Source organism: Pseudorca crassidens, chromosome 5 (genome assembly GCF_039906515.1).
Source record: "Pseudorca crassidens isolate mPseCra1 chromosome 5, mPseCra1.hap1, whole genome shotgun sequence".
Lineage (NCBI taxonomy): Eukaryota > Metazoa > Chordata > Mammalia > Artiodactyla > Delphinidae > Pseudorca > Pseudorca crassidens.
Genome location: NC_090300.1, coordinates 40,797,202 through 40,822,447, shown reverse-complemented (window position 1 = coordinate 40,822,447; position 25,246 = coordinate 40,797,202). Strand labels below are relative to the sequence as shown.

Sequence of the window (25,246 nt, the reverse complement as noted above, 5' to 3'; positions counted from 1 at the left end):
TTCCTGCTAGCTGCTCTTTCTCTTTATCCTCTTCCTTTCTCACTTGTATTTTGTTCAGTTAATGGGTGCTTATGAAAATAAACTGCGGTCATATGGGTTTTCAATCTAATTGTAATTTTAGTGGAAGAGAAATGTACGTCAGAATCTCCCATTTTCTCATGTCTCAGTGAAGGGAAAACAACATTGTGTTGAGTCTGGTTTTTTTTGCTTTTTTTTTTTTTTAATCTTTATTGGAGTATAATTGCTTTACAATGGTGTGTTAGTTTCTGCTTTATAACAAAGTGAATCAGTTATACATATGATCCCATATCTCTTCCCTCTTGTGTCTCTCTCCCTCCCACCCTCCCTATCCCAGCCCTCTAGGTGGTCACAAAGCACCGAGCTGATCTCCCTGTGCTATGCGGCTGCTTCCCCCTAGCTATCTATTTTACATATGTCCATGGCACTCTCTCACTTTGTCACAGCTCACCCTTCCCCCTCCCCATATCCTCAAGTCCATTCTCTAGTAGGTCTGTGTCTTTATTCCTGTCTTACCCCTAGGTTCTTCATGACATTTTGTTTTTCTTAAATTCCATATATATGTGTTAGCATACAGTATTTGTCTTTCTCTTTCTGACTTACTTCACTCTGTATGACAGACTCTAGGCCCATCCACCTCACTACAAATAGTAGTTGTATGTGTCTCTAGGTCTGAAGTGAGTCTCTTGTAGACAGCATATATATGGGTCTTGTTTTTGTATCCATTCAGCCAGTCTGTGTCTTTTGGTGGGAGCATTTAATCCATTTACATTTAAGGTAATTATTGATATGTATGTTCCTATTCCCATTTTCTTAATTGTTTTTCATTTGTTATTGTAGGTCTTTTCCTTCTCTTGTGTTTCTTGCCTAGAGAATATCCTTTAGCATTTGTTGTAAAGCTGGTTTGGTGGTGCTGAACTCTCTCAGCTTTTGCTTGTCTTTAAAGGTTTTAATTTCTCCATCAAATCTGAATGAGATCCTTGCTGGGTAGAGTAGTCTTGGTTGTACGTTTTTCTCCTTCATCACTTTAAATATGTCCTGCCAGTCCCTTCTGGCTTGCAGAGTTTTTGCTGAAAAATCAGCTGTTAACCTCATGGGGATTCCCTTGTGTGTTATTTGTTGTTTTTCCCTTGCTGCTTTTAATATGTTTTCTTTGTATTTAATTTTTGACAGTTTGATTAATATGTTTTGGCGTGTTTCTCCTTGGATTTATCCTGTATGGGATTCTCTGTGCTTCCTGGACTTGATTAACTTTTTCCTTTCCCATATTAGGGAAGTTTTCAACTATAATTTCTTGAAATATTTTCTCAGTCCCTTTCTTTTTCTCTTCTTCTTCTGGAACCCCTCTAATTCGAATGTTGGTGCATTTAATGTTGTCCCAGCGGTGTCTGAGACTGTCCTCAGTTCTTTTCATTCTTTTCTCTTTATTCTGCTCTGCAGTAGTTATTTCCACTATTTTATCTTCCAGGTCACTTATCCGTTCTTCTACATCAGTTTTTCTGCTATTGATCCCATCTAGAGTATTTTTAATTTCATTTATTGTGTTGCTCATTGTTGCTTGTTTCATCTTTAGTTCTTCTAGGTCCTTGTTAAATGTTTTTTGCATTTTCTCTATTCTATTTCCAAGATTTTGGATCATCTTTACTATCATTATTCTGAATTCTTTTTCAGGTAGACTGCCTATTTCCTCTTCATTTGTTAGGTCTGGTGGGTTTTTATCTTGCTCCTTCATCTGCTGTGTGTTTTTCTGTCTTCTCATTTTGCTTATCTTACTGTGTTTGGGGTCTCCTTTTTGCAGGCTGCAGGTTTATAGTTTCCGTTATTTTTGGTGTCTGTCCCCTGTGGCTAAAGTTGGTTCAGTGGGTTGTGTAGACTTCCTGGGGGAGGGGACTAGTGCCTGTGTTGTGGTGGATGAGGCTGGATCTTGTGTTTCTGGTGGGCAGGTCCATGTCTGGTGGTGTGTTTTGGGGTGTCTGTGGACTCATTATGATTTTAGGCAGCCTCTCTGCTAATGGCTGGGGTTGTATTCCTGTCTTGCTAGTTGTTTGGCATAGGGTGTCTAGCACTGTAGCTTGCTGGTCGTTGAGTGCAGCTGGGTGTTGGTGTTGAGATTGAGATCTCTGGGAGATTTTCACTGTTTGATATTACGTGGAGCTGGGAGGTCTCTTGTTGACCAGTGTCCTGAAGTTGGCTCTCCCATGTCAGAGGCACAGCATTGACTCCTGGCAGCAGCACCCAGAGACTTTCATCCACACAGCTCAGAATAAAAGTGAGGAAAAGTAGAAAGAAAGAAAGAGGATAAAAGAAAATAAAATAAAGTAAGGTAAAATAAAATAAAGTTATTAAAATAAAAAATAATTTAGGAAAAACAATTTGTTTAAGTATTAAAACAAACAAAAAAACGGACGGATGCATCCCTAGGACAAATGATGAAAGCAAAGCTATACAGACAAAATCTCACACAGAAGCATACACATACACACTCACAAAAAGAGGAAAAGGGGAAAAAAATAATCAATCTTGCTCTCAAAGTCCACCTCCTCAATTTGGGATGATTCGTTGTCTATTCAGGTATTCCACAGATGCAGGGTACATCAAGTTGATTGTGAAGATTTAATCCGCTGCTCCTGAGGCTGCTGGGAGAGATTTCCCTTTCTCTTCTTTGTTCGCACAGCTCCCGGGTTTCAGTTTTGGATTTGGCCCCGCCTCTGCGTGTGGGTCCTCGGAAGGCGTCTCTTCTTCGTTCAGACAGGACGGGGTTAAAGGAGCCGCTGATTCGGAGGCTCCGGCTCACTCAGGCCGGGCGGGCGGGAGGGGCACGGAGTGCGGGGCGGGCTTGCAGCGGCAGAGGCCAGTGTGATGTTGCACCAGCCTGAGGCGCGCCGTGCGTGCGTTCTCCAGGGGAAGTTGTTCCCGGATCCTGGGACCCTGGCAGTGGTGGGCTGCACAGGCTCCCCGGAAGGGAGGTGTGGAGAGTGACCTGTGCTCGCGCACAGGCTTCTTGGTGGCGGTAGCAGCAGCCTTAGCGTCTCCTGCCTGTCTCTGGGGTCCGCGCTTTTAGCCACGGCTCGCGCCCATCTCTGGAGCTCCTTTAAGCAGCGCTCTTAAACCCCTCTCCTCGCGCACCAGATAACAAAGAGGGAAGAAAAAGTCTGTTGCCTCTTCGGCAGCTCCAGACTTTTTCCCGGACTCATTCCCGGCTAGCCGTGGTGCCCTAACCTCTTCAGGCTGTGTTCACGCCACCAACCCCAGTCCTCTCCCTGCGCGCTCCGACAGCCCGAAGCCCGAGCCTCAGCTCCCAGCCCTGCCTGCTCTGGCGGGTGAGCAGACAAGCCTCTCGGGCTGGTGAGTGCTGGTCGGCTCTGATCCTCTGTGCGGGAATCTTACCGCTTTGCCCTCCGCACCCCTGTTGCTGTGCTCTCCTCCGTGGCTGTGAAGCTTCCCCCCTCTGCCACCCACAGTCTCCGCCCGCGAAGGGGCTTCTGCTGTGTGAAAACCTTTCCTCCTTCACAGCTCCCTCCCACTGGTGCAGGTCCCGTCCCTATCCTTTTGTCTCTGTTTATTCCTTTTTTCTTTTGCCCTACCCAGGTACGTGGGGAGTTTCTTGCCTTTTGGGAGGTCTGAGGTCTTCTGCCAGAGTTCAGTAGGTGTTCTGTAGTAGTTGTTCCACGTGTAGATGTATTTCTGATGTATCTGTGGGGAGGAGGGTGATCTCCGCGTCTTACTCTTCCGCCATCTTCCCCCTCTCAATCTTTGTTTTTGTTGACTGCCTGTGCTGAGTCTTATGTCCTTACAACCTCCAGGATTCTTTCCTCAGATCTTTATTCCCCCCCCATTCCACAAGTGTATCTTTTTCTATCTGCAGATTTTCTTCCCTTTGGTGTTGATTCTTTCTTTAGATGGTGACAGTTATTAAAAAAAATTAATTTCACATGTGAGAACATGAGACCCTATAGGATTCCTCAGCAAGTGAACATCACATTCTTTTTTTTTTCCAGATTCTTTTCCATTATAAGTTATTACAAGGTATTGAATTTAGTTCCCTGTGCTACACAGTAGGACCTTGTTCTTTATTTTATATATAGTAGTGTGTATATATTAATCCCAAACTCCTAATTTATCCCTCCCCTTTCCTCTTTTGTAACCATAGGCTTGTTTTCTATGTCTGTGAGTCTATTTCTGTTTTGTAAATAAGTTCATTTGTGTCATATTTTAGATCCCATATGTAAGTGATAGCATATGATATTTGTCTTTCTCTGTCTGACTTAGCTAGTATGATAATCTCCAGGTCCATCCATGTTGCTGCAAATGGCATTATTTCATTCTTTTTTATGGTTGAGTAATATTCCATTGTATATATGTATCACATCTTCTTTATCCATCCCTCTAATGGGCATTTAGGTTGCTTCCATGTTTTGGCTATTGTAAATAGTGCTGCAGTGAACGTTGGGGGGTGTGTATCTTTTCGAATTAGAGCTTTCATCTTTTCTGGATATGTGCCCAGGAGTGGGATTGCAGGATCATATAGTAGCTCTATTTTTAGTTTTTTAAGGAACCTCCATACTGTTCTCCATAGTGGCTGCACCAATTTACATTCCCACCAACCTTGTAGGAGGGTTTCCTTTTCTCCATACCCTCTCCAGCGTTTATTATTTGTAGACTTTTTGAGATGACTGTCTGACCAGTGTGAGGTGGTACCTAAACATCACATTCTTATAATATCTGCCCACAGCTAGAAAATAAACTCAGGAAGTATTTTAATGGAGTTAAAGGTATATTTGGTTCATAGAAATATTTCTACTACATGCCTTAGATAATCATCATCCTATTAGCTTAATGGAAAATAATATTGAGGACTGTTTAGTTCTTGAACTTTATCTGTTTTTGTCTTTTGTGTGTGTATGTGTTAGCCACAAAATAAGCAATAGATAATGAATGCATGGCTCATCCTAATGCAAAGCAGCTCAACTCTATTAATATACTAATTGACATGTACCTAATTAGCAAGGTCATCTTATTGATAATGTGGTGTGCATAATTTATGTAGAGAGACAGAGAAAATAGTGGTACTAATTTTAGTGCTACTCTACCCGAATGTGGTTTGTCAAAAAGACTATATTTTCTCTTACCCTATTCAAAGTATTCCTCATCAAAATCTACAAATATGGTCATTTTTAGTATGCTTGAGATATGTAAACTATGCTAAGTTATGTCAGTAAGATATTGATATATGTGATAAGGAAAGAGTCTATTTGAGGGAAATCATCAGATTAAGCACTGTAATTCTCTAATTTCTTTGCCTTCCACTTGTGTTTATGACTGTTCCATGTTGTAGAGTGTAGTTGCTAGTCATTTGGCCAGTGTTTAATAACTAAGGCTGTACAACCCTAAGGACAGCAAGGGCCCTGGGAGACTGTGTGCATGAATAAACGTGCAGAGTCTGGATACCATTCAGGCTCAGTAAGATTATAATTCACCTCCTTTGTTTCATGGGCCATGTCCCTCAGTCTGGGTTCAGAGCACACCTTGGAATGAGAATGAGACTCTGGGCACGTTTGGATCTTTATCTAGGCTGGTCTATTCCAACAGGTACCAGATGACATGGGGTGGTCATTTGGGGGGTGGGGTATGGATGTTTGGTGAAGGAGTGGGAGTAGTGGGAGCATTTTAGATGTGGTACAAAAGGTAGTACTGGGAGAAAAGGGTAAGATATTAAATAATTGGAGGTTTACTCCATCATGACCCCCTAACTTGTAGCTTCGTCGGTCCTGGATTAACCCTTTCTGATGATAGGCTTCCTGTTTTTTACCTCCCTTTACTTTTCCATTATTTATAAATCTGGCTAGGGGGATGGCTGTTCTTGTTTCTGAAACTTTTATTTCTTTATGATGTTCTTTTGAATTCTTTTTCCATTATGATTCCTTTCTCCCAAATAGGTTTTGACTGGTTTCATAATTCTATTCAAAGTAACTTTAAAACCCAATTTTCCTGCTTTGGAATTGGTCTTTTCCCTTTATTTTCTTCGACTCTGAAAGCTGTCACTTAATGTGTTTCATATGTATGCTTTTTAGATGAATGCCTTCAACGAATGTCTCCCTTTTATCAGGAATGAGTTACAAAGATAGTTTTATTTATCCATAGGTGTCTTGATCTCTGGCAAAGCTATTCTGCTTGAATCATGCACCTAGAAAATAATTTTCCTCTCTGTCCTCTTCATACTAGTCAGATAGACATGAAGTAGTGAGATGATTGAATTCTTGGGAGAATATGGGATCCAGAAACAGGCAGTTATCTGAGCAAGATGCACAGCTCTGATCTGAAATGGCAAAAGAGTCCCGAGAGTGGAACTTTATTAGACCTTTCTTACTTAGGAGCTGTGCCTGCTCTGGTTGAATTCACTCTTTTGCTCTGCCTTTTATTATGGGTGTAAACGGACAGCATTATAAGATCTTTTATGAGTGGTGTTTTCTTTGCAGCAGTTCTCACATTTCTGTTTTCTTTGTTAAAAACTTGTAGGAACCACAGGAAATGTGTTATCTTTCAGTGAAACAAGAGCACATCAGGTGGTTCAGCAGAAATCTGAGCAGTTCATGACTTATAATCAGAAGCAGCTCACGAGGATTTATCCCTCTGCCTACCGCATCGATTCCAGTAATTTCAACCCTCTGCCCTACTGGAACGCAGGTTGCCAGCTAGGTGTGTATGCCTCGGGGAGGAGCGGTTCTCCGTGTGTCTTGACTCTATGCTGCTGTCTTGCCTAATTCTCTTAAACTTTGAACTTGCACAGTGGCATTGAACTACCAGTCTGAAGGGCGAATGATGCAGTTAAATCGAGCCAAATTCAAGACAAATGGCAATTGCGGCTATGTCCTCAAACCCCAGCAGATGTGCAAAGGTGTGTGTTAATTTCATAGTCATAGCCTCTATTGAAGGAGCTCTGTGGAAAGTGTGATGCCTCTGTTTTGCAACATGATTTTTAAAAAAGAGGTAAATTCGGTATTGAAATGTAAATAAAGAACTCTTGTCACAACTGTTTAATATTTGGGTAGCATGATGTTTACAATGTTCCTTGTGATGTTATGCACTTAAACAGGGACATGGATAATAGCATGGATTGTCACCTGAAATCCGGTGGTCCAGCGTTATATTCACTAGGCATTATTTGTAAACTGAATGCTTTCAGAAACTCTCTAAGGGAGTATGAGTCTGAGACCTGCTGGCAAAATTGTAATAACACCTGAAACAATTTTATCAAGCCCTTTTAGTCAGTTTATTCCAATTACAAAACAGTGCTAACAACAACAACAACAAAAGGTAATGCAATGTTATATCAAAAACACTTCCTTTTGGTTCTGCTCATCAAAATTCTTTTTAAATTTTCCAAGTTGGATTTTTAACAGTTCAGGTACAAAACTGTTGACAGATGTGTCTTCAGAATTTTGTGCTTTGCGTGTTTTCTTGCTATGCTGTTTACTTAATTTCAGGTCTTCTTTCTGTTTATTATATTCACTCTATACCTGCAATAGTTTAGGATAGAAAATTATGTGAATCTGACAGCTGCTCCCCTTCTCTATACTATGGACATTCAAATAAAATGTTCCTCTTACCCCCTGCCTTGGTTGATAATTGCATCGCAGACGCTTGTTTTAAATTGGTCCATTCTTCTGGCCTTTGGGAGCATAGATTCTAACAAAAAAACACAGCTATGGAAATGCCAGCTGGCATTGCCTTCAGGCAAAAGCCACGCTGATAGTTAGGTGATAATTTCTTTGCTTTAAGAAACACTATAGTAATCCAGCATTTATTGTTTCTTTGTTCTACAAGCTTAAGGTATGTGGGGGTATGTGGGTATCTAGGTTTCCATGCTACCAAACCTAGATTTTTAACCTCAGCTTTACCTGGCTTAGGTACTTTCAACCCTTTCTCTGGTGATCCACTTCCTGCCAACCCTAAGAAGCAGTTCATCCTGAAAGTAATTAGTGGACAACAACTCCCCAAACCTCCAGATTCCATGTTTGGAGACCGAGGCGAGGTAAGCTGTATACGACCAAGTGGTTAATTATGTGATTTATTTTATTGTGTTTACATTTCATCTGAAATGTCTTAAGGGCTGTGTGTGTGTGTATGTGTGTGTGTGTGTGTGTGTGTGTGTGTAAATGAGCACTGACCTCAGCTCATAGATATTAACTGACTTATTGGCAAAGCACACGCAATTCTTTCTGGAGTGCAGTGCATCATCTATTTTGGAGGCACGAGTGCAATACAGTTCAATTCATGATTCAAGACTGACACGGGCAATGCTAAACTGAGATGCAAGGAGCAGTTTTGTTATTAATAGACACATTGCCAGGAGAGCATCTTAACCTTCCATCCGCCTTTCTCATCCACTGTGACCCTCATCTCTGCTGCACATCAGCCACCTGCTCCCTGGCCACAGACTGGCTCTTGCCTTGATGCATTTCTGTTGCGTGATTTTAAAATGTCTCCCTCTGTGACCACAGCCTCCGCTCTTTCCAGAGCTTTCATTCCGTTATTCCCATTCCACCTGCTCTTGGCCTCCTTGGCCTCCATTTTCTCCCTACCTGTCAGCCCCTCCTCTGTTCATGTCCCTCCTCTCAGGAGTGGTCCATCACTTCAGGCTCTTTGCCACTCCCACCTGTTAAACTATCCTTTCTGGATCTTGAATGTCGATGGTGAAACCATGCAGCTCTGCAGTGGTCCCACCATCAACTCTGTCTCAAATCTCCACTGACCCACACGTAGTGCTGCACTGCCATCCCAACTCCACCTGATCAGTCCTCTATCCTATTCTCCACAGTGGCTATTTTCAACCTCGTCTCTCCTCAAACATTTATTCTCATCACTTTCTCCAGTAGATGGCGCCATGTCCTCCTTCTCAGAAAGTAGGAGCTTCAGATGGGACCATGTCTTTCATCTGCATTGCCTTCAGCCTAATCCAAGCCACCATCATCTCTTGGCAGTTCTGCTGCAGTAGCCTCCCAGCTCACTGGCCTCCCTGCTTCCAGTTCTGTTCTCTCAGCAGCAAGAATAGTTATTTTGGTAGTATCAGAAAGTTTATCCTTACTTCCTCTTCTTTCCATTTTTCTTTATTGTCTGCAAAAAGGAAGACTCACTTCCTATATTTTCCCCCAAACTTTTTATTTTGAAATATTTCAAACCTCAGGAAAGTTGCAATAAGAATAAAATGAACACAGTATCTCCAGCACCTAGATTCACCAATTAACTCATTAAATTTTGTTACTTTTGCTTTATCTTCCTTTCATGTGTAAATGTGTGCATAAATATACATATACACATACATATATACTTATCCACATGAAAGGGAGAAATAAAGCAAATATAACAAAATTTAATTATATATATATCTGTGTATATATATGCATTTTCTTTTCTTTGGAGAGTCATTTGAGAGTAAGTTAACATCATGACCCCTCCTGTATAGCCACAATACAGTCGTTACACCCATGACATTTAATATCGGTACAATAGTATATTTTTTTCTATTTTATTTTATTTTTTTAGACCATCAGAACTTTATTCATTTTTTAAAATTTTATTTAAAAAAATTTTATACAATTTTTACAGGTTACTTTCCATTTACAGTTATTACAAAATATTGGCTGTATTTCCCACGTTGTACAATACATCCTTGAGCCTATCTTATACCCAATAGTTTGTTGGTACAAGAATGTTACCTAATATAAAATCTATATTCAATTTTCCCCCATTGTCCCCAAATTGTTCTTACATCTTCTTTTTTTCTTTTTAGATTCAGAATCCAATTAAGAGTCACACATAGCTTATAGTTGTCATTTCTCTTTGGTCTTTTAAAATATAAAACAGTTCTCCAGCTTTTGTTTTCATTATATTGATATTTTTAAAAATGCCCAAGCCAGCTGTGTCCAGACTGTCCTTCGGTTGGGATTACCTGATTGTTTGTTCATGATTAGAATCAGACTAAACATATTTGGCAGGAATACTACATGGGCAATGTGTATCCTTCTCAGTGTATCATATCCGGGGCCATATTATGTCAGTTTATCCCAGGATTGATAATGTTACTTGGATAAGGAGGTTTCTTCCAGGTGTTTTTCACTGCATCGGTATTTCTTTATATTTGTAATACATAGTCTTTGGGGTTAGAGTAATCATTTAAATGTATGAGGATTATCTTCTTTTATAATTAAAATAAAATCCAACCTCCTTATTGTGGTTTATGAGGTTCTCTGTCAGGAGATTTTAACTCTTTTTTGAGCCATAGAACCCACTGGCATCTGATGAGGCCTTTGGACCCCTTCTCAGAATAATGTGTTTGCGTAAAATAAAATAGATAAAGGTACACAGGACAAATCATATTGAAATTCACTTATCAGTATATTAAAAACAAACTGTGACATACAAATATGTATGCAATAAATAGCAGGTTCTAGAAGGGGGTTGAATAACTATTAGAATTTTGAAATTGTGATAAGTATGGGTGATACACGGAGATTTCTGCAGCAACTATGCTGTGACTTGAAAACATCTGTGATTTCTGCCAGGCACAAAATTACAGTACTAATACTCTACTATTTGTGCTTTAGTCAGAGGCTAATGAAAATATAGTTTCTCCCCCCTCTAGTCCCCCTGAATTCTCAACCTGTGATCTCTCACATTGTTCATATCTCTGAGAATGAAATAATAATTTTTCTTGCTCCTAATCAGAAAATTGATTGTCATCTTTAATTTTCACCTTTTCTTTGCTCTCCACATCTACTCAGTTAGCATCTCTTGGACATTCTACCTCCCAAATCTCTCCCTAATCTTGCTACCACTATCAAGTTCCATTCTCCCAGCATGTCACGTGGATTACAGCATGATGAAGTGTACACTGTTATCTTAGGTTTACAGATGAGGAAACTGAAGCACAGACAGTTACACGACTTGCCAAAGTCCAGCACAGGAACCAAGTGTCGAAGCAAGAAGTTGTTCTTCAAGCCTGTGGCTTCTTAAATTCCTTAATTTAGACTTAAATTAATCCTCTTAAATTCCTTAAAATTAAGGAATTTTATTTTCCTTAGTCATATTTATTAGCTGTCCCCAAATCCAGGACTCCCAATGGTACAGTTTTACCACAGTGTTCTATTCTAAGGAAAAACTTTTAGCATCAAAGAATTAATGGAAAACTAGTAAACTTTAGCTGTGATTTATTTAGTGAACAAAAAGCGTGTCTATCCACCTAACTGTCTCAAAATGTTTTTCTATCATACCTCTAGCTCATATTCCATGAAGCTCCCTCCAAAACTGTATTCTCCTTAGTCTCCAAGCTCCTAAAAATATGTTTTCCCAGACTTCATAATTCTCTCCTTTCTGGGTTCCTTAGGATTTTATTCCTTCTTTGCTACTTATCCAGTACTGGCACTACAAAGGAGAGCTTACAGATGACAAACAAAGGGGGATCCCTCTCCCAGAGGGCAGGGGATATGGGGGAGGTAAAGGTGAGGAAGAGGGGAACTAAACACTCATCTTTTTCTTTTGATTACCTTTTCATCTTTTTATTTTTAAATACTTCTAAATTTACATCATAGTACACAATTGATTTAACTACCTTAAAGTGCACCAATCAAATGTGGATAATTTGATTAATTATTGTGTAAGCAGATCAAGGTAGAACATATCCAGAACCCCCAGAAGGCTTCCGTCCACCCTCCCAGTCAATATCTACTCCCAGCCCTCCCCTCCCCCCATCAAATACCAGTCCCTGTCAAAACAGATTAATTTAGTCTGTGCTCAAACTTTATGTAAATGGACTCTGACGGTATACACTCTTTCATGTCTGGCTTGTTCCACATTATGGCTGTGTAGCACAACTTTGTTATTTTTTCATTGCTGTGTAGTATTCATTAGATGAATATTCTGCAGTTTATCCATCTTACTCATAATGGACATTGAGGTTGCTTCCAATGTGTGACTATTATGAATTCACCTGCTCTGAGCATTTCTGCATAGATAGACACTCTCATTTCTGTTGGGTATATACCTTCAACTGGAGTTAAAGGTTCATTGGGTTAAGTTTTTGTAGCATTAGTAGATATTGGCAAATAACAATGTAATCTTTTTTTTATTCCTGCTTCATTGTTGACTCTGTTGAATCTGGTACAATTTCTCTTTCTTAGTAAGCACCTAAATAAATGGGTTGCTGTTGATATGTGATATTTTGGCCAATATTCTTAAATTAACATGTGTAGAAATGTATCAGTTGTAGTAATACTTTCTTTATCTATATAGATCATTGATCCTTTTGTAGAAGTTGAAATTATCGGATTGCCAGTAGATTGTTGTAAAGATCAGACTCGTGTGGTAGATGACAATGGTAAGATTATAATAATCTCTGTTCACTTTTAATAAGGATGCTCTAGAAATAGAGTTTGCACTGAAAAAGAGAATTTGTCTACATGGAAGAGAAACAAATTTCTAAAATCTGTAACTGCCATCTGAGTTTTGTTAAGATTTTTCAACACATAAAACTAAGTAAATATGGTATTGATGCATGGTATATTTTGATGGATGTTGTAATCTAGGCTCTCAAGACTTCTGCTTTTGAAGCAAATGTTTTTTTCTAGTGAAATGAATGATATTTTAAAGATCTGGGTTAAAACTTCATGTAGGAAAATGACTCGTTATATTTTTATATTGTTTTCATGACATGAGTTGCTTCAAAGTTCTCATTTGTGAAGCCCACGTCCCAATGATTTCTCATTTTTTTCTGGAGCATGTACAACTGTAAAGGCAAGTGCAGCGTGCTCTGGCAAGTTTACTTCTTGAATATGTACTTGTGGTGCGTGGGCAGCGTTCTTCTTCTGTTTTGGCCATCATGTAAAGAAAACTTTCTTTACTCAAGCCTCATGTCTTTTTCTTAGTAATCTTCTAAGGTTGTATTTATTCATACATATGACAGACATTATTGCATGCCTGTTTTTCTCAATCTCTAGTCCTTAATACTGTAAAAAATCTAAACCCCAATCCTCAAAATGCTTGGGAAGTTAGAGGTTCCTAGAGAGACCTTAAGAGGAGTTTAAGGAAAGGAATTTGAGGGTTCAAGAGTAGCACAAACCTGTTATTTAGGAAATAACATGCTTAAAATAAGCAAACTTCCCATACTGCATTTTCCTACCAATGCTCAATATATTATTTTTGGTCTCAGAAATAATTGAGATGTCATCACTAAGTCAACAAAAAGTATCCCTTCTCTTGTTCAGGAGGGACATCTCAATGATTTTCAGTCCATAATTATTTCATTAGCTAAGGCATTAGGGTTAAGTGGCTGATGCCTTCTGAATGCATACATTTAATAACATGAATTTTCATTTTTAGAAAAGAAAAACAAACTTACAGAGTGCTTGAATTTTTATCAGTTTAATTATTTTATCTGAGAGAATTTTACCAAGAAATAAACGTGGTTTTGCCTTTTAGAATTTGAGTTGAATTATATGCCTTTCTATTTATTTTCAGTAGCTATGAAAATATGTCATCTTTCATGTATTAAGGTCTTGCTTCATGAGAAGCCACTGGAAATCAGCAGTGCCTTGTCTCCTTTGGCTCTGTCACTAGTTGCATGATGTTAGGCATGTTATTTTCTCTGAACATCAGTTTTCTCAACTATAAAATGAGCATTATATTTCCTATGTTGAAAAGTGAGCATGGGTTACTTGTGTAATTTTTAAGTGTTATATATTTTTGAAAGTCAGTAATATATATTTTTTCTTAATTAGAAAAAAACCTCTGCCCTGCCACCCTTAGAGGATTACCATAAGAATTAAATAGGATGGTATATGTACCATAGCATTGAAACCTTACAAAATGCTTGCTGGTGATGCTTACAGCAGCAGAATCTTTGCTGGGTGAGAAGCATCATTCTACTGGGGTGGGATGGGGGTGGAGGAGAGGAGTCATTCTTTATTGCTTTTGCTAAAACATTATTCTTAGATCGCTACTGTAGATACTTTTTGAGCTTATTGAAACATTCTAGATATTGTCTAAAAGAGCTTTCTCTAGAATGCAATGTGGCATCAAAGATTATTAGAATTGATGTAATAATTTACAGGCAATTTCTTACCAATTATTTTCTAGCAATGGGGTAAATTCCAAGGCTTTATTTCACTAAGGCATCCCGGGGTGGCTCAGTTGTCTTCACGAGTTTAATAACCATGGCAAGCAATTTTCACTGTCTGCTTTGCAGATGTTGCTGCTAAATCATTTTTAGCCAACCCCTTTGCTTCTCTAATTTGTCTTTTCCTGTTTCTCTGAGGATTTAACCCTGTGTGGGAAGAAACCCTCACATTTACAGTACACATGCCAGAAATAGCTTTGGTTCGGTTCCTTGTGTGGGATCACGATCCGATTGGACGAGATTTTGTTGGGCAAAGAACTGTCACCTTTAGCAGCTTAGTGCCTGGTAAGTCTGGCTGGCCTTTTCTCTCTAGACTGACCATTCCTTTTCTTTGGAAGATTTAATATATGATATGTGACATACATGATACATGGCATATATGATATATAAAATGTGTTATATGATAATGTGAGTGTTAACATAAAGAACTATAGTAAAGTCAGGTATTTAATTCTGTTGCACCCGTGGGAAAGCCAAACACAAGTTCAACTCAAAGGACACTACTTTCTCTACTTTTATCAGGCTACCGGCATGTCTATTTGGAAGGACTGACAGAAGCATCCATTTTTGTCCACATAACAATCAATGAAATCTATGGAAAGGTAAGAAAGATCACAGGGCTTAAAGCCACATGCAACAGTAATATGGTCCTTAATAAAGTTTTCTAATTCATTTCATAAAAGGGAACGTGTATCTTGACAAGCTGTTTTTTCAACAGAAAACTCTAGCGAAGCCCAGCCCACACTGTGCTCAGTGTGCTCTCCTGCCCACAGGTCTCCATCCGTGTGCGCTCCTTCCTCTTTTTAGGGGTGTGTACTCCTTCCCTCCACCTAGGGGCCCTCTCTGGGCTTAAAAGAATTGAGAAAACTATTACTCTCTAGGGCAATCATTTGTTTGACTAAAACAGGAAAGATAGACTTACATATTTGAATTTTATTATAATCCTTAAAAAGACCCAGCTGACTGCAGTGGGAAATGTAGTCTCAGATGTTTGAATTACCTGTACTAACTGGGCTATGATCCCAGCCAGTTCTAGGCAGGATGCATTCATTCAGTGCCATTGTATTCAACTGGAAACCTGAAAATCATGAATGAATTAAAAGCCACCCACAGGACTTAAAAGGAAGAGACCATAAAAGTGTATTCTAGCTCTTTGCTGATGCCAATTTCTTCATTGCAGAGCTCACTTGAGATTTACAAATCAATAGGCTGTCCTCTGGTAATGCCAAGTAATTGGGGACTTGGCCACTGGAATCAATTTTCAGGACTAGATGTGATTTGGAGGGACTGTAGCATTGACCAGGGCCCGGGAATGTCCAGTGCTCTTTATCAGAAGGTCTGCATTGCCTGGAGCTCCTCCTCCAGAGGTATATACATTCTCTGTGCTTCCGTTTCCTTATTTGTACATGTGGGGTAAAAATAGTACCTACTTCATAAACAAATACTTTATTTTTAAAAAGCTGCCTGGCACATAGTAAATGCTCAAAAATGTTGGCTAATATTAATATTATTAGAGACTATAATCCAACTGGCAGGTAGTGGACCAGTTTGGCCTGAAATAGGAGGTATGTGTTTATTCTCACATCCATCAGTTGGGAGGGGTGAGGTGCTAAGGATCCTAATTTCTAAGAGTGATAAAGTTTTACGACTTTCTGTGTTTAGTCCTGGGTTTCTATTTGTGCTTGTTGGGCTCTCTCCTCTGGCCTAAACATACACAAATGTAAATGATCGAAAAATGATTCTTGAATTTCTAGGAATCCCAGGTGAACAAAGCAGCATCTCTAGCACTTAACATGCTTGAGGGAAATAATAAAAATCAGTTTGTTAAAAACTTGAGCCAAGAAGGTGTTCTGTAGGACTTGTGTTCTCTTTCCTTAAATAAATGTCCATGTGTAAGTCATTAATTACTTTCAAGGGGTGTTTGGGTTGATATGCGTAAACCGCAACATGATGGTGGCGAACTGAGTGATGAATGAACTTGTGACTAAAAATCCAAAGTGGGAGAAAGGGTTTATAGAGCATATGTGTTCTATCTCCTTCTGTTTTTCCTTGTGCAGCCTTCTTGAATGAGCCCAAAATGTGTTTTGTTGTGCTTTTTTCCCCCTTGCAGTGGAGCCCTTTAATACTCAACCCCAGTTACACTATATTGCACTTTCTAGGAGCTACAAAGGTAGTTTCTCAGCATGGTGCTTGGTTCTTGCTGGCGCGTTTCTCTTACAGTGGTCACGGCGGCATGCTCGCTCACATCGCTCCATCTTCCTGCTTACCACTTTAAAACATGCATCCGTTGCTTTAAGGTGGCTCAAGTTCATTACAGTCTTTTCACTGTGGAAACTCTTCCTACCACCTTGTCATCTTCGGGCAGAAAACTTGTGGGAAAGCTTGGTTGTGAAAATGGGAGGCTGCCTTCCTCCCGAAGTCGGGTTGATAAAAAGTGCATGACGTTGTGCAAACATGCTGTGAGCTGCTGTTTTCTTGGTTTGAATATTCTTCAGTGGCTGTGAGATTTCGTTTTGTATCCATTTTTCGTGGAGCTGTCATTTAAAAGGCAAGCAGTTGACACAGTGGTATTTGCTTAACTTGTGCTTGGTCCTTTTGTGTCTTCAGAACAGACAGCTCCAAGGTCTGAAGGGGCTGTTCAATAAGAATCCCAGGCACAGCTCTTCAGAAAACAGTTCCCATTATGTTCGGAAGCGATCGATTGGAGATAGGATTCTGCGACGCACAGCCAGTGCTCCAGCCAAAGGCAGAAAAAAGAGCAAAATGGGCTTCCAAGAAATGGTAGAGGTAAAGGATTCTGTGTCTGAGGCTGCAAGAGGACAAGATGGGGTCCTGAGAAGGACCGCACGGAGTTTGCAAGCACGCCCCGTCTCCATGCCTGTTGACAGAAGTCTTCTGGGGGCTCTGTCGCTGCCTATATCCGAAACTGCAAAAGACACAGAAGGAAAAGAAAACTCTCTGGGTAAGATGCTTTAAGTTTCTCTAAGAATACACCCCTTTAAGGTCCATTTTGGTCCCTAATTACCATTATTACATGGATGACATTTTGTAGTCAAAGTAAAATACACTGAAAAATAAATCATTACAGTACATTACAGTGTTACCTTTTAGACCATATTTTAAACTTTGGAGAGTGGGTGGTAAAAGAGCTATCTCCTAGTCACCTAAAGCCTCAAAATAACATTGACATCTGAAATTGACAGTGAGGGATCAGATGTGATGGAATGGAGCCTACGGGTCTATGAGGCACAACAGAGGGAGATGAAACCTGCAAAATATTAGCAGAGATCATGGTTTTCTAAGTGGGCACAGTATTTACTGGTTTTCTGAGGAGGAATAGAATTAAATGGACTTTTCCGAGGTTGAATTTAGTTATATTTCTTTCCCACCATATAACATGTTTTCTACAATTGGAAATGTTTATGGAGAAAGAGGAAAAGCCAGATGTTAAAAGTAATCCACCTTCTTCACTTGAGAAATCTTTGCTTCCACAAGAGGTAGCTTATTAGCTGTTTTCCCGTGGCCTCGTTTCCCTGACCCCTGGATGTTGGAAGGGAAGGAAGCAGCATGTCTGCAGCTCCTGTCCATTCATAGAGTCCTCAGGCATAGGAAGCAGGCATTACCCACCTTTTCCCCTAATTTGAGCATAATGCTTCACTCATATCAAGAACGTGATAAAGAGTGATATCTGTTTACAGTGTACCAAAGAGCTCTTGCCTTGTGTCTGTGACTCTTCCCCCACCCTATTTTAGATAATTTAAGCACCCAAACTGTGTCCATGTGAGGTCTCTGCAACAAATGTTTTAATTAAATCAAAATCACTTCAGACAGGAGAATGTGATACCTGTTTCTTTTAGCAAAAGTCTTTCATCATGCAATCTAATTTCAATGATCTATTTTCTCACAAACACCACTTTGCTTGTTTTGATTTTTATTGTAAGATATTGTAGGGAGACAAACCAATTTTTGAAGGGTTTATTTGAAGGAGAAAAAGGCAGTTAACAAGTTTGAAATTTTGCTAAGGGCAGTATCAGAGAAGAGATGAAATATATGCTTTAAAATTTATTTCAAAACTCCATTTTGGGGGAAGTAAACTACATGTAAATATAAATAACTCCATTTTTGGGGGAAAATAAAGCAAAAGAAATTAGTAATAATTAATCCTGTAATGCCACAATTCAGATGTTACTACCATTAAGGTGAGTTAGAAAGCAACAGTTATGTTTCTTTCCTCCCTTTAAAAAACAGGAAATTTATATAAGTTATTCATATATATATAGCATAATATATTTAATAATACTTAAGTATAAAACTTATAAATATGGAGTAGTACATAACCATGCAATGATTCAAGTTATCATGTAGAAGAAAAATTAAGTGGAAAAAATTCAGAATAAAAAATTGTATATGTAATTCTATCCCTCTACAAAAGCTTACAGTGGCTATCTGAGTGGTAACATCATATAATCTTTATTTTTTTCCTTATAATTTTTGAGTTTATCAAATTTTTATGATGATTTTTTTTAGTTAGGAAAATATTTAATAAAAAGTTAAACATATTTTCTTGATTCTCATAACTGAAAGCATAAAATCCGTTAAAATAATGTGATTAAGAACACTTGAACACCTAATATCAATATTGTCTTAGCACTATTCTAAACAGGATGGGGTACCCCAAATTACTTTGAATTGTGTATTTTTATAGTTTTCCTTACTGTGCCTGATATCTGCCTCTTTTAGGGGAGAATGCAATATGAAATTTACGTATTAAAACCAAAAAATAGGATCAATGGAAAATTAGATATTAGCAATGGTATAAAATTGGTGACCAAGTCTTTATTTTTACATTTTAAAGTCAACAGATACTGATATTTTAATGCATCTATTGCACCCTCCAATTTGTTTTAGAAATTAATTGGTTAAAATCGGTATTTTGACAAAATGTTTTTCAAAATGATTTGTGTGGGTTTTTTTTTTTCTAACACATGTATAACTTTGAAAGCTTACAGTATCTTGCTTACAGGTACCATAATACTTTGTTTAACAGAGCTGTCTTGTTCTGTTTCTATTGCCATGCTTCTGTGTAGTACAAATCTGAATAGGAAACAACTTAAGGTAATCTTCACTGTAAAAGTATGGTAACTCATTGACATTTTTTTTTTACAATGAATATTACATCCTTAGCTGATGTAATAGCTATTCAAAGGGAAGTTTCAGTGAAATTTTACCATTTATCCATCACACAGACACTTTGTTGCAAATCTATGCAATCCATAATTATATTGTCACGATGTAACAGATTTACATTTTCCATTTGTCTGTCTGAAGACAAACATGAGTGTTTGCAGGTCCTACATAAAGTGATACCTGTCACTTAAAATATTGTTTGTTTCATTCAGCAGAAGATATGGATGACAGAAGAGATGGGAAGGCAAGTATAAAAGACCAACATTTTCCAAATTTCAACAAAAAGTTATCCGCTTCCTCCAGTGCTCTCCTCCACAAAGACATCAGCCACGGGGACTCTGCTGTTTCTACCGCCAACTTGTCAATCACAGAACAGTTGCTACCAGGTCCAAAGGGTGGGAGAACCAAATCAAATGTGTTAAGTGATCGCCAGGAACACCAGTGTACCAACAAATCCCTCTCCCCAAGGCAGCATTTGGCTCGTGACCCTGCAGTTAGCCTAACACAAGATCTACGTGGTGTGAAAACCAAGGAAAATGGGAATGCTGGGGGCTTCGTGGTAGGGAAAAGCGCATTGTCAGGAAGCATCCTTTCTCAAAGCAATCTGGAGATTAAGAAGCTGGAAGGTAATTGGGATAAGGGCAGAGCTGCAACATCCTTTTCTTTGTCAGACGTCTCTACGCTCTGTTCTGACATACCTGACTTACATTCCACTGCAATTCTCCAGGAGAGTGAAATTTCCCATCTTATTGATAATGTCACTTTGACAAATGAGAATGAGCCTGGCAGTTCCATCTCAGCACTGATTGGCCAGTTTGATGAGACCAGCGACCAGGTTAACCCCACAGTTTTGTCTCATCTTCAGAGCCCCAGTGTGATAGCAGGCCATCCTCCCTTGCCTACCATGGACCTAAAAATGCCCTTCAAGCATGGCTTTTCCAGTGGAAAACCCAAGTCATCCTTCCTGTGCTCATCTCCTGAGCAGACTGCATTCTTGGGGCACGAGAACTCTGAATGCTCAACACATGCAGCTGTTTGTGAATCTATCTGCACTCCTGTCTCTAAAACTAAAGCAGATGATGACCTTGCTGGGAAGACCAAGACAGGGGCCATGGAAAACAATCTGCCTCTGTCCTCTAATAATCCTCACTGCTGGTTACTAAAAAGTCCCGCCCACAAAAAAGACTGGGAAATACTGAAGAACCACAGCCCTGCCACTTCCACTGACTTGACACTGAAAGATGTAATGGTGGATCCCACTCTCTGTTTAAATTCTGGGGAGAGCAGTCTCGTGGAAATGGATGGAGACTCACAAAGTCTGCCTTTAACAACCTATGGATATAGGAGAGAGGGCACAAGTCACCTCGCTTCTCCTTTAAAACTGAAATACAGTCAGGATGTGGTGGAACATTTTCAAAGAGGCTTGAGAAATGGCTACTGTAAAGAGACTCTCCACTCTTCTGTCTCTGAAATATTCAACAGTAGTATTCAAGATGTCAAAAATAAAAATATTTCTCGTCTAGCCTATCAGGGTGCTGGTTTTATGCATAACCATTTCTCAAATTCAGATGCAAAAAAGAACCAGACCCCTGGGCCCCTGTCTAGCGTTCAAGACATGCATGACCCTGCCCCCGAGCAGTCCACACACCCTCCTCTGCCTGCTCTGAAGCTGCCCAGTCCTTGCAAATCCAAAAGTCTGGGAGACTTAACATCAGAGGACATAGCCTGTAATTTTGAAAGCAAGTACCAGTGTATTAGTAAGAGCTTTGTTACAACGGGCATCAGAGACAAGAAGAGCGTAACTGTGAAAACAAAGTCGTTAGAGCCTATAGATGCCCTGACCGAACAGCTGCGGAAGCTTGTGTCCTTTGACCAGGAAGACGGCTGCCAAGTGCTGTATTCCAAGCAAGATGTCAATCAGTTCCCCAGGGCACTGGTCAGAAAGTTGTCATCCAGAAGTCAGAGCAGAGTGCGCAACATTGCCAGTCGCGCCAAGGAAAAGCAGGAAGCCAACAAGCAGAAAAGTGTGAACCCCAGCCCTGTGGGAGGAGTGGTTCTTCGAAGCAAACCCTGCGCGCCCGCGCCCGTGGGGAACCGGCACTCCACCGGCTCGTACATCGCGGGCTACTTGCGGAGCGCCAAGGGCACCTGCGGCGTGGAGGGCCGCGGCATCCCCGAGGGCGCGTGCGCAGCCCTGCGCTCTGGGCATGCCGACCAGTTCTGTTCACATCATTCCGTTTTGCAGACCGAACCGAGCAGTGATGATAAACCAGAAATTTATTTTCTTTTGAGACTGTGAATTACATAAAGCTGCATTTTTTTTTTTTTTTTACATTTTAAATAAGCTGCATTTTCACTGTTTACAAGATATTCTGTAGAATGTCCGAGTTTTCAGTAAATACGGTCCTTGGCTTTGAGATGATTTTAAAATGTATTTTTAAACTTGTATTACCGTCTCCCTTTGACTCCATGTGTTCTTCTTGTTCATGCGTTTGTATATAGCTTCGGGTGACATTTCCCATGTACCTTTCTGATCTTTCTCCCCTGAGGTATAAACTCTATTGGTATGATGTATGTGCATGCCCTAGATGTGAAACTTCTCAGCAGCTTGGTTTCTACCGTCCGTATGTTTCACCAAGATGCTCTTTACTCTTTGTCCTCAGATCACAGTCACAAATGTAGTCATTTTTACTGTCTGTTAAGAGATTTTACAAAGGACAAAGGGAGGAATTCTTTATTTTAAAGCCACTATCATTTTTCCTAGTTTTTGTTCTTTATTAAGAAGCCCAGATGCATTTTTGTAACTCATTTAAAAGAAGATTAAAATAGTTAACTTACCTTTTAAGATTTCTCTACCCTACCCAGAAGGAGAGTTCAAAGGAGATTGGTACCGGCTCCTTCCACACCCTCTCTTTTTTTTTTTTTTTGCCACACCCTCTCATTTTTGAGTAGGCTATGAGGGTATGAGGAATAAAGCAAACTTCTGTATATAAGGACAAAATTGTTTGTTTCACATAAATTTTGTTACATATTTTTGCTAATGGCTTTGTATGTAACAACACAGTTGCCAAGCTATTTGTTGTACTTTTGAATTTTCTGATTAAATTATAGACTGCAAATAATGGCTTTCAGAATGAGGGACTTCCAGCAGATGCTAACAATAACAGTAGCACAAGTTGAAAACTTCCCAAAGCTTTCCAAAAAAAAAATATTTTCTCATGATAAAACCCAAGTGAATAGATATTTAGAAGAAAGCTTTTCCCTTCAGGGAGCCAAGTAACTATATTTTAGTACCAACATACATTATTTTCACTGTGAATCCATTTTTTATTGCATGTTCAGATGTCCCTCTTTGCTTTTTTGTAACATTACTTGCAATGATGATGTTCTTGGAGTTCATGAAAATATAATTAAAGGAGATTTTTAAACACTTCGTGAATTTTTTTTTTTTTTGCAATTGAAGCTCATGTGATGACTGTTGAGTAGGGAATCCGAACCACTCAGAAATATTTGCCTTTTCATCTCTTTGCAGCAGAAGAGATCACTTCTACAGGGACAGTTTTAAGCAGCGTTTCATGTCTTTGAGTGTTCTCACTGTGCTTTAAAGACCATATTTGTAAGGCGACTTGAGAAGAAATTCAATGTAATGAGTTTATTTGCATTTGGTGATTATGTTGCTAGTTTAAAAATCCTTCCCAAATCCTGCGTGTGACAGGGGGGTGGGCGGGGGGTGGGCGGTGGAGGTTACGCAGGCAATGCAGGCAAAAGGCTGTATTTGGCAAATTAGGCCACCTGAATCTTTGTTGTGTGTGGGGAGAGTGGGGAGGAAAGCAGTTAGACTCCCCTTTCTCTCAGTTCCCAACCCTGAACTTCTCCCCAGTGCTGAGGGTCTTCCTCTCTTTGGACAAGCACTGGGACGCTGGTTGGGGTAGGGGTGTAATAATGAAAGGAGAGGGACCCATTTTCCATCCCTTAGTGAACCTGAGATATTTCATCATCTTGGGGGTTCTGAACCCACAAAGTTCCATCCTTAGACCTTGGTTTGTTTTTAAAGTATCTTTGTCTTAAAGAGATTAACACGGTATAAAGTTGTTGAAATTCATTTGCAAAAAGGTATAGAATTTATCTGCCTTTTATAATTTGATGGAATATGTATTCTTTTTTTTTAATGGATATAGAGGCATTCTGATTATTTATTTATTTGGTTGCACCAGGTCTTAGTTGCAGCTCAGAGGCTCCTTAGTTGCAGCTCACGGGCTCCTTAGTTGCAGCTCACCCACTCCTTAGTTGCAGCACATGGGCTCCTTAGTTGCAACATGCAGGCTCCAGTTGTGGCATGCGTGTGGGATCTAGTTCCCTGACCAGGGATCAAACCCAGGCCCCCTGCATTGGGAGCGTGGAGTCTTAACCACTGCGCCACCAGGGAAGTCCCAGAAATCTGTATTCTTACAAAAATCCAGGAGTTTACATATGGATGTCAACCCTATCTCAAGGTGATTTAGTAGTAACATAAATGGTTGGTGCCAAGTGATGGGTTATGAGACCAATCCCCCAGGTACCCTGTGTGTCTGTCGCCCATACATGAAGTATTCTTCTACTGATAGACTTAGGAAGAGGAGGGAAAGTGAATTCATGATTACTATTTGGGGGTTGCCTAATAAGGAAGAGGAAGCAATAAAGCTTAAATTTTACTGCAAGCTTTCAGTGCTCGGGTTAGACTCCTGACCAGGGTTTCATTTGTTTGGAAGATGGATCAGGGACTCACTCAGTCACAAGGAAATCACACAGCCAGTGAGATCTCAAGCAAGATACTAACAGGCTTTCTAATTTTTTTCTTTTGAGAGCTAGAGAGTCCAGGAAGCCCCCATTCTCTGCCAAGTCTGACTAGAGCAAGCCCTGTGAGGTTTCATAGTTCTCTCATTTGACTCCTTTCTTAGAGGCTGAATGGAATATTCCAAGCCTGGACAGCGACAGGTGCCTGGGAGAGTTGCCTACAGCAGTGGCAGTATCCACAGAGGACAGAGTAAAGCTTCTTTTTTTTTTTCTTTTTTTAGTGACTCAGCTATATATATATATATATATATATATATATCTCCCCATATCCCCTCCCTCTTGTAAAGCTTCTTAACATAAATCTGATCAAGCCATCTTTCCCACTTAAAACCCTTTAGTGGATCCCCATCTCTTATGGAATAAGGTTCCATAGCCTTTGCATATAAGGTCTGCTATTCGGTACCTTTGTTTCTATAGCCTGGTCTCCTCTGCCTTAGACTGCCCTTTCCTCCTTTACCCACTACCTTTTCCAAGATGTATCCTGGAGGGTCCTTTCCTCTAGAGAGCCTTCTCTGATTGTCGTCTCCTCTTCCCTGGTTGTACCCAACCCATCAAGAATCCCTCAGCTCCATTTAGGAGCCTTTGACTGCACTCGATTGTATCAGTCTGTTCACTTGTATGCCTCCCCCACTAGACGTAGACCTCTCTGAGGGCACTGATTAGGCCTTGTGCTCTTTCCTAGCTCAAGGCCTGGTACTTATTTGTATTCAGTAAATGTTTGATACATTGATGAATGAGAACTTAGGGAAAATGTGAGAGAAAACCTGTGTCTGCTGTCACAGTTTGTTGTGTGCAGGGAAGGAGGAAGAAGCACAGAATCTTGTTTCAAGTGTGGTGATGACTCAATTTATCTTTGTTTCCCTTTAATTTTTTCATTTCCCTTTTTCCATCCAGCCCATCTTTTTCTCTCCTTTTTAATTTAGTATCTATTTCATTCCCCATGAGTAAGAGTAGCTGATTTTTGTAAAGGATCCTGCAATTTAAAAATAGTTTTATATGTGGTGCATCTCGCTTGGTCCTTACAACAATTTTGTGAAG

At 39.8% G+C, this 25,246-nt stretch overlaps 1 protein-coding gene across 2 annotated transcripts in view; it reads left to right on the top strand.

Moving 5' to 3' along the window:
* The window catches only part of PLCH1 (phospholipase C eta 1), a 236,969-nt gene extending 214,667 nt beyond the window's left edge, over window positions 1-22,302 (top strand). Inside the window, exons 16-24 of one of the 2 annotated variants that reach the window (XM_067737817.1) lie at window positions 6,535-6,714; window positions 6,806-6,913; window positions 7,926-8,050; window positions 12,307-12,391; window positions 14,327-14,473; window positions 14,711-14,790; window positions 16,299-16,358; window positions 16,796-17,150; window positions 19,588-22,302. In XM_067737817.1, coding sequence (XP_067593918.1) covers window positions 6,535-6,714; window positions 6,806-6,913; window positions 7,926-8,050; window positions 12,307-12,391; window positions 14,327-14,473; window positions 14,711-14,790; window positions 16,299-16,358; window positions 16,796-17,150; window positions 19,588-21,674 — 3,227 coding nt within the window. In that variant the 3' untranslated portion in view covers window positions 21,675-22,302. The remainder of the gene's footprint in view (window positions 1-6,534; window positions 6,715-6,805; window positions 6,914-7,925; window positions 8,051-12,306; window positions 12,392-14,326; window positions 14,474-14,710; window positions 14,791-16,298; window positions 16,359-16,795; window positions 17,151-19,587) is intronic. The other variant, XM_067737816.1, reaches the window with a different exon arrangement.
* Window positions 22,303-25,246: the final 2,944 nt, after the last annotated feature.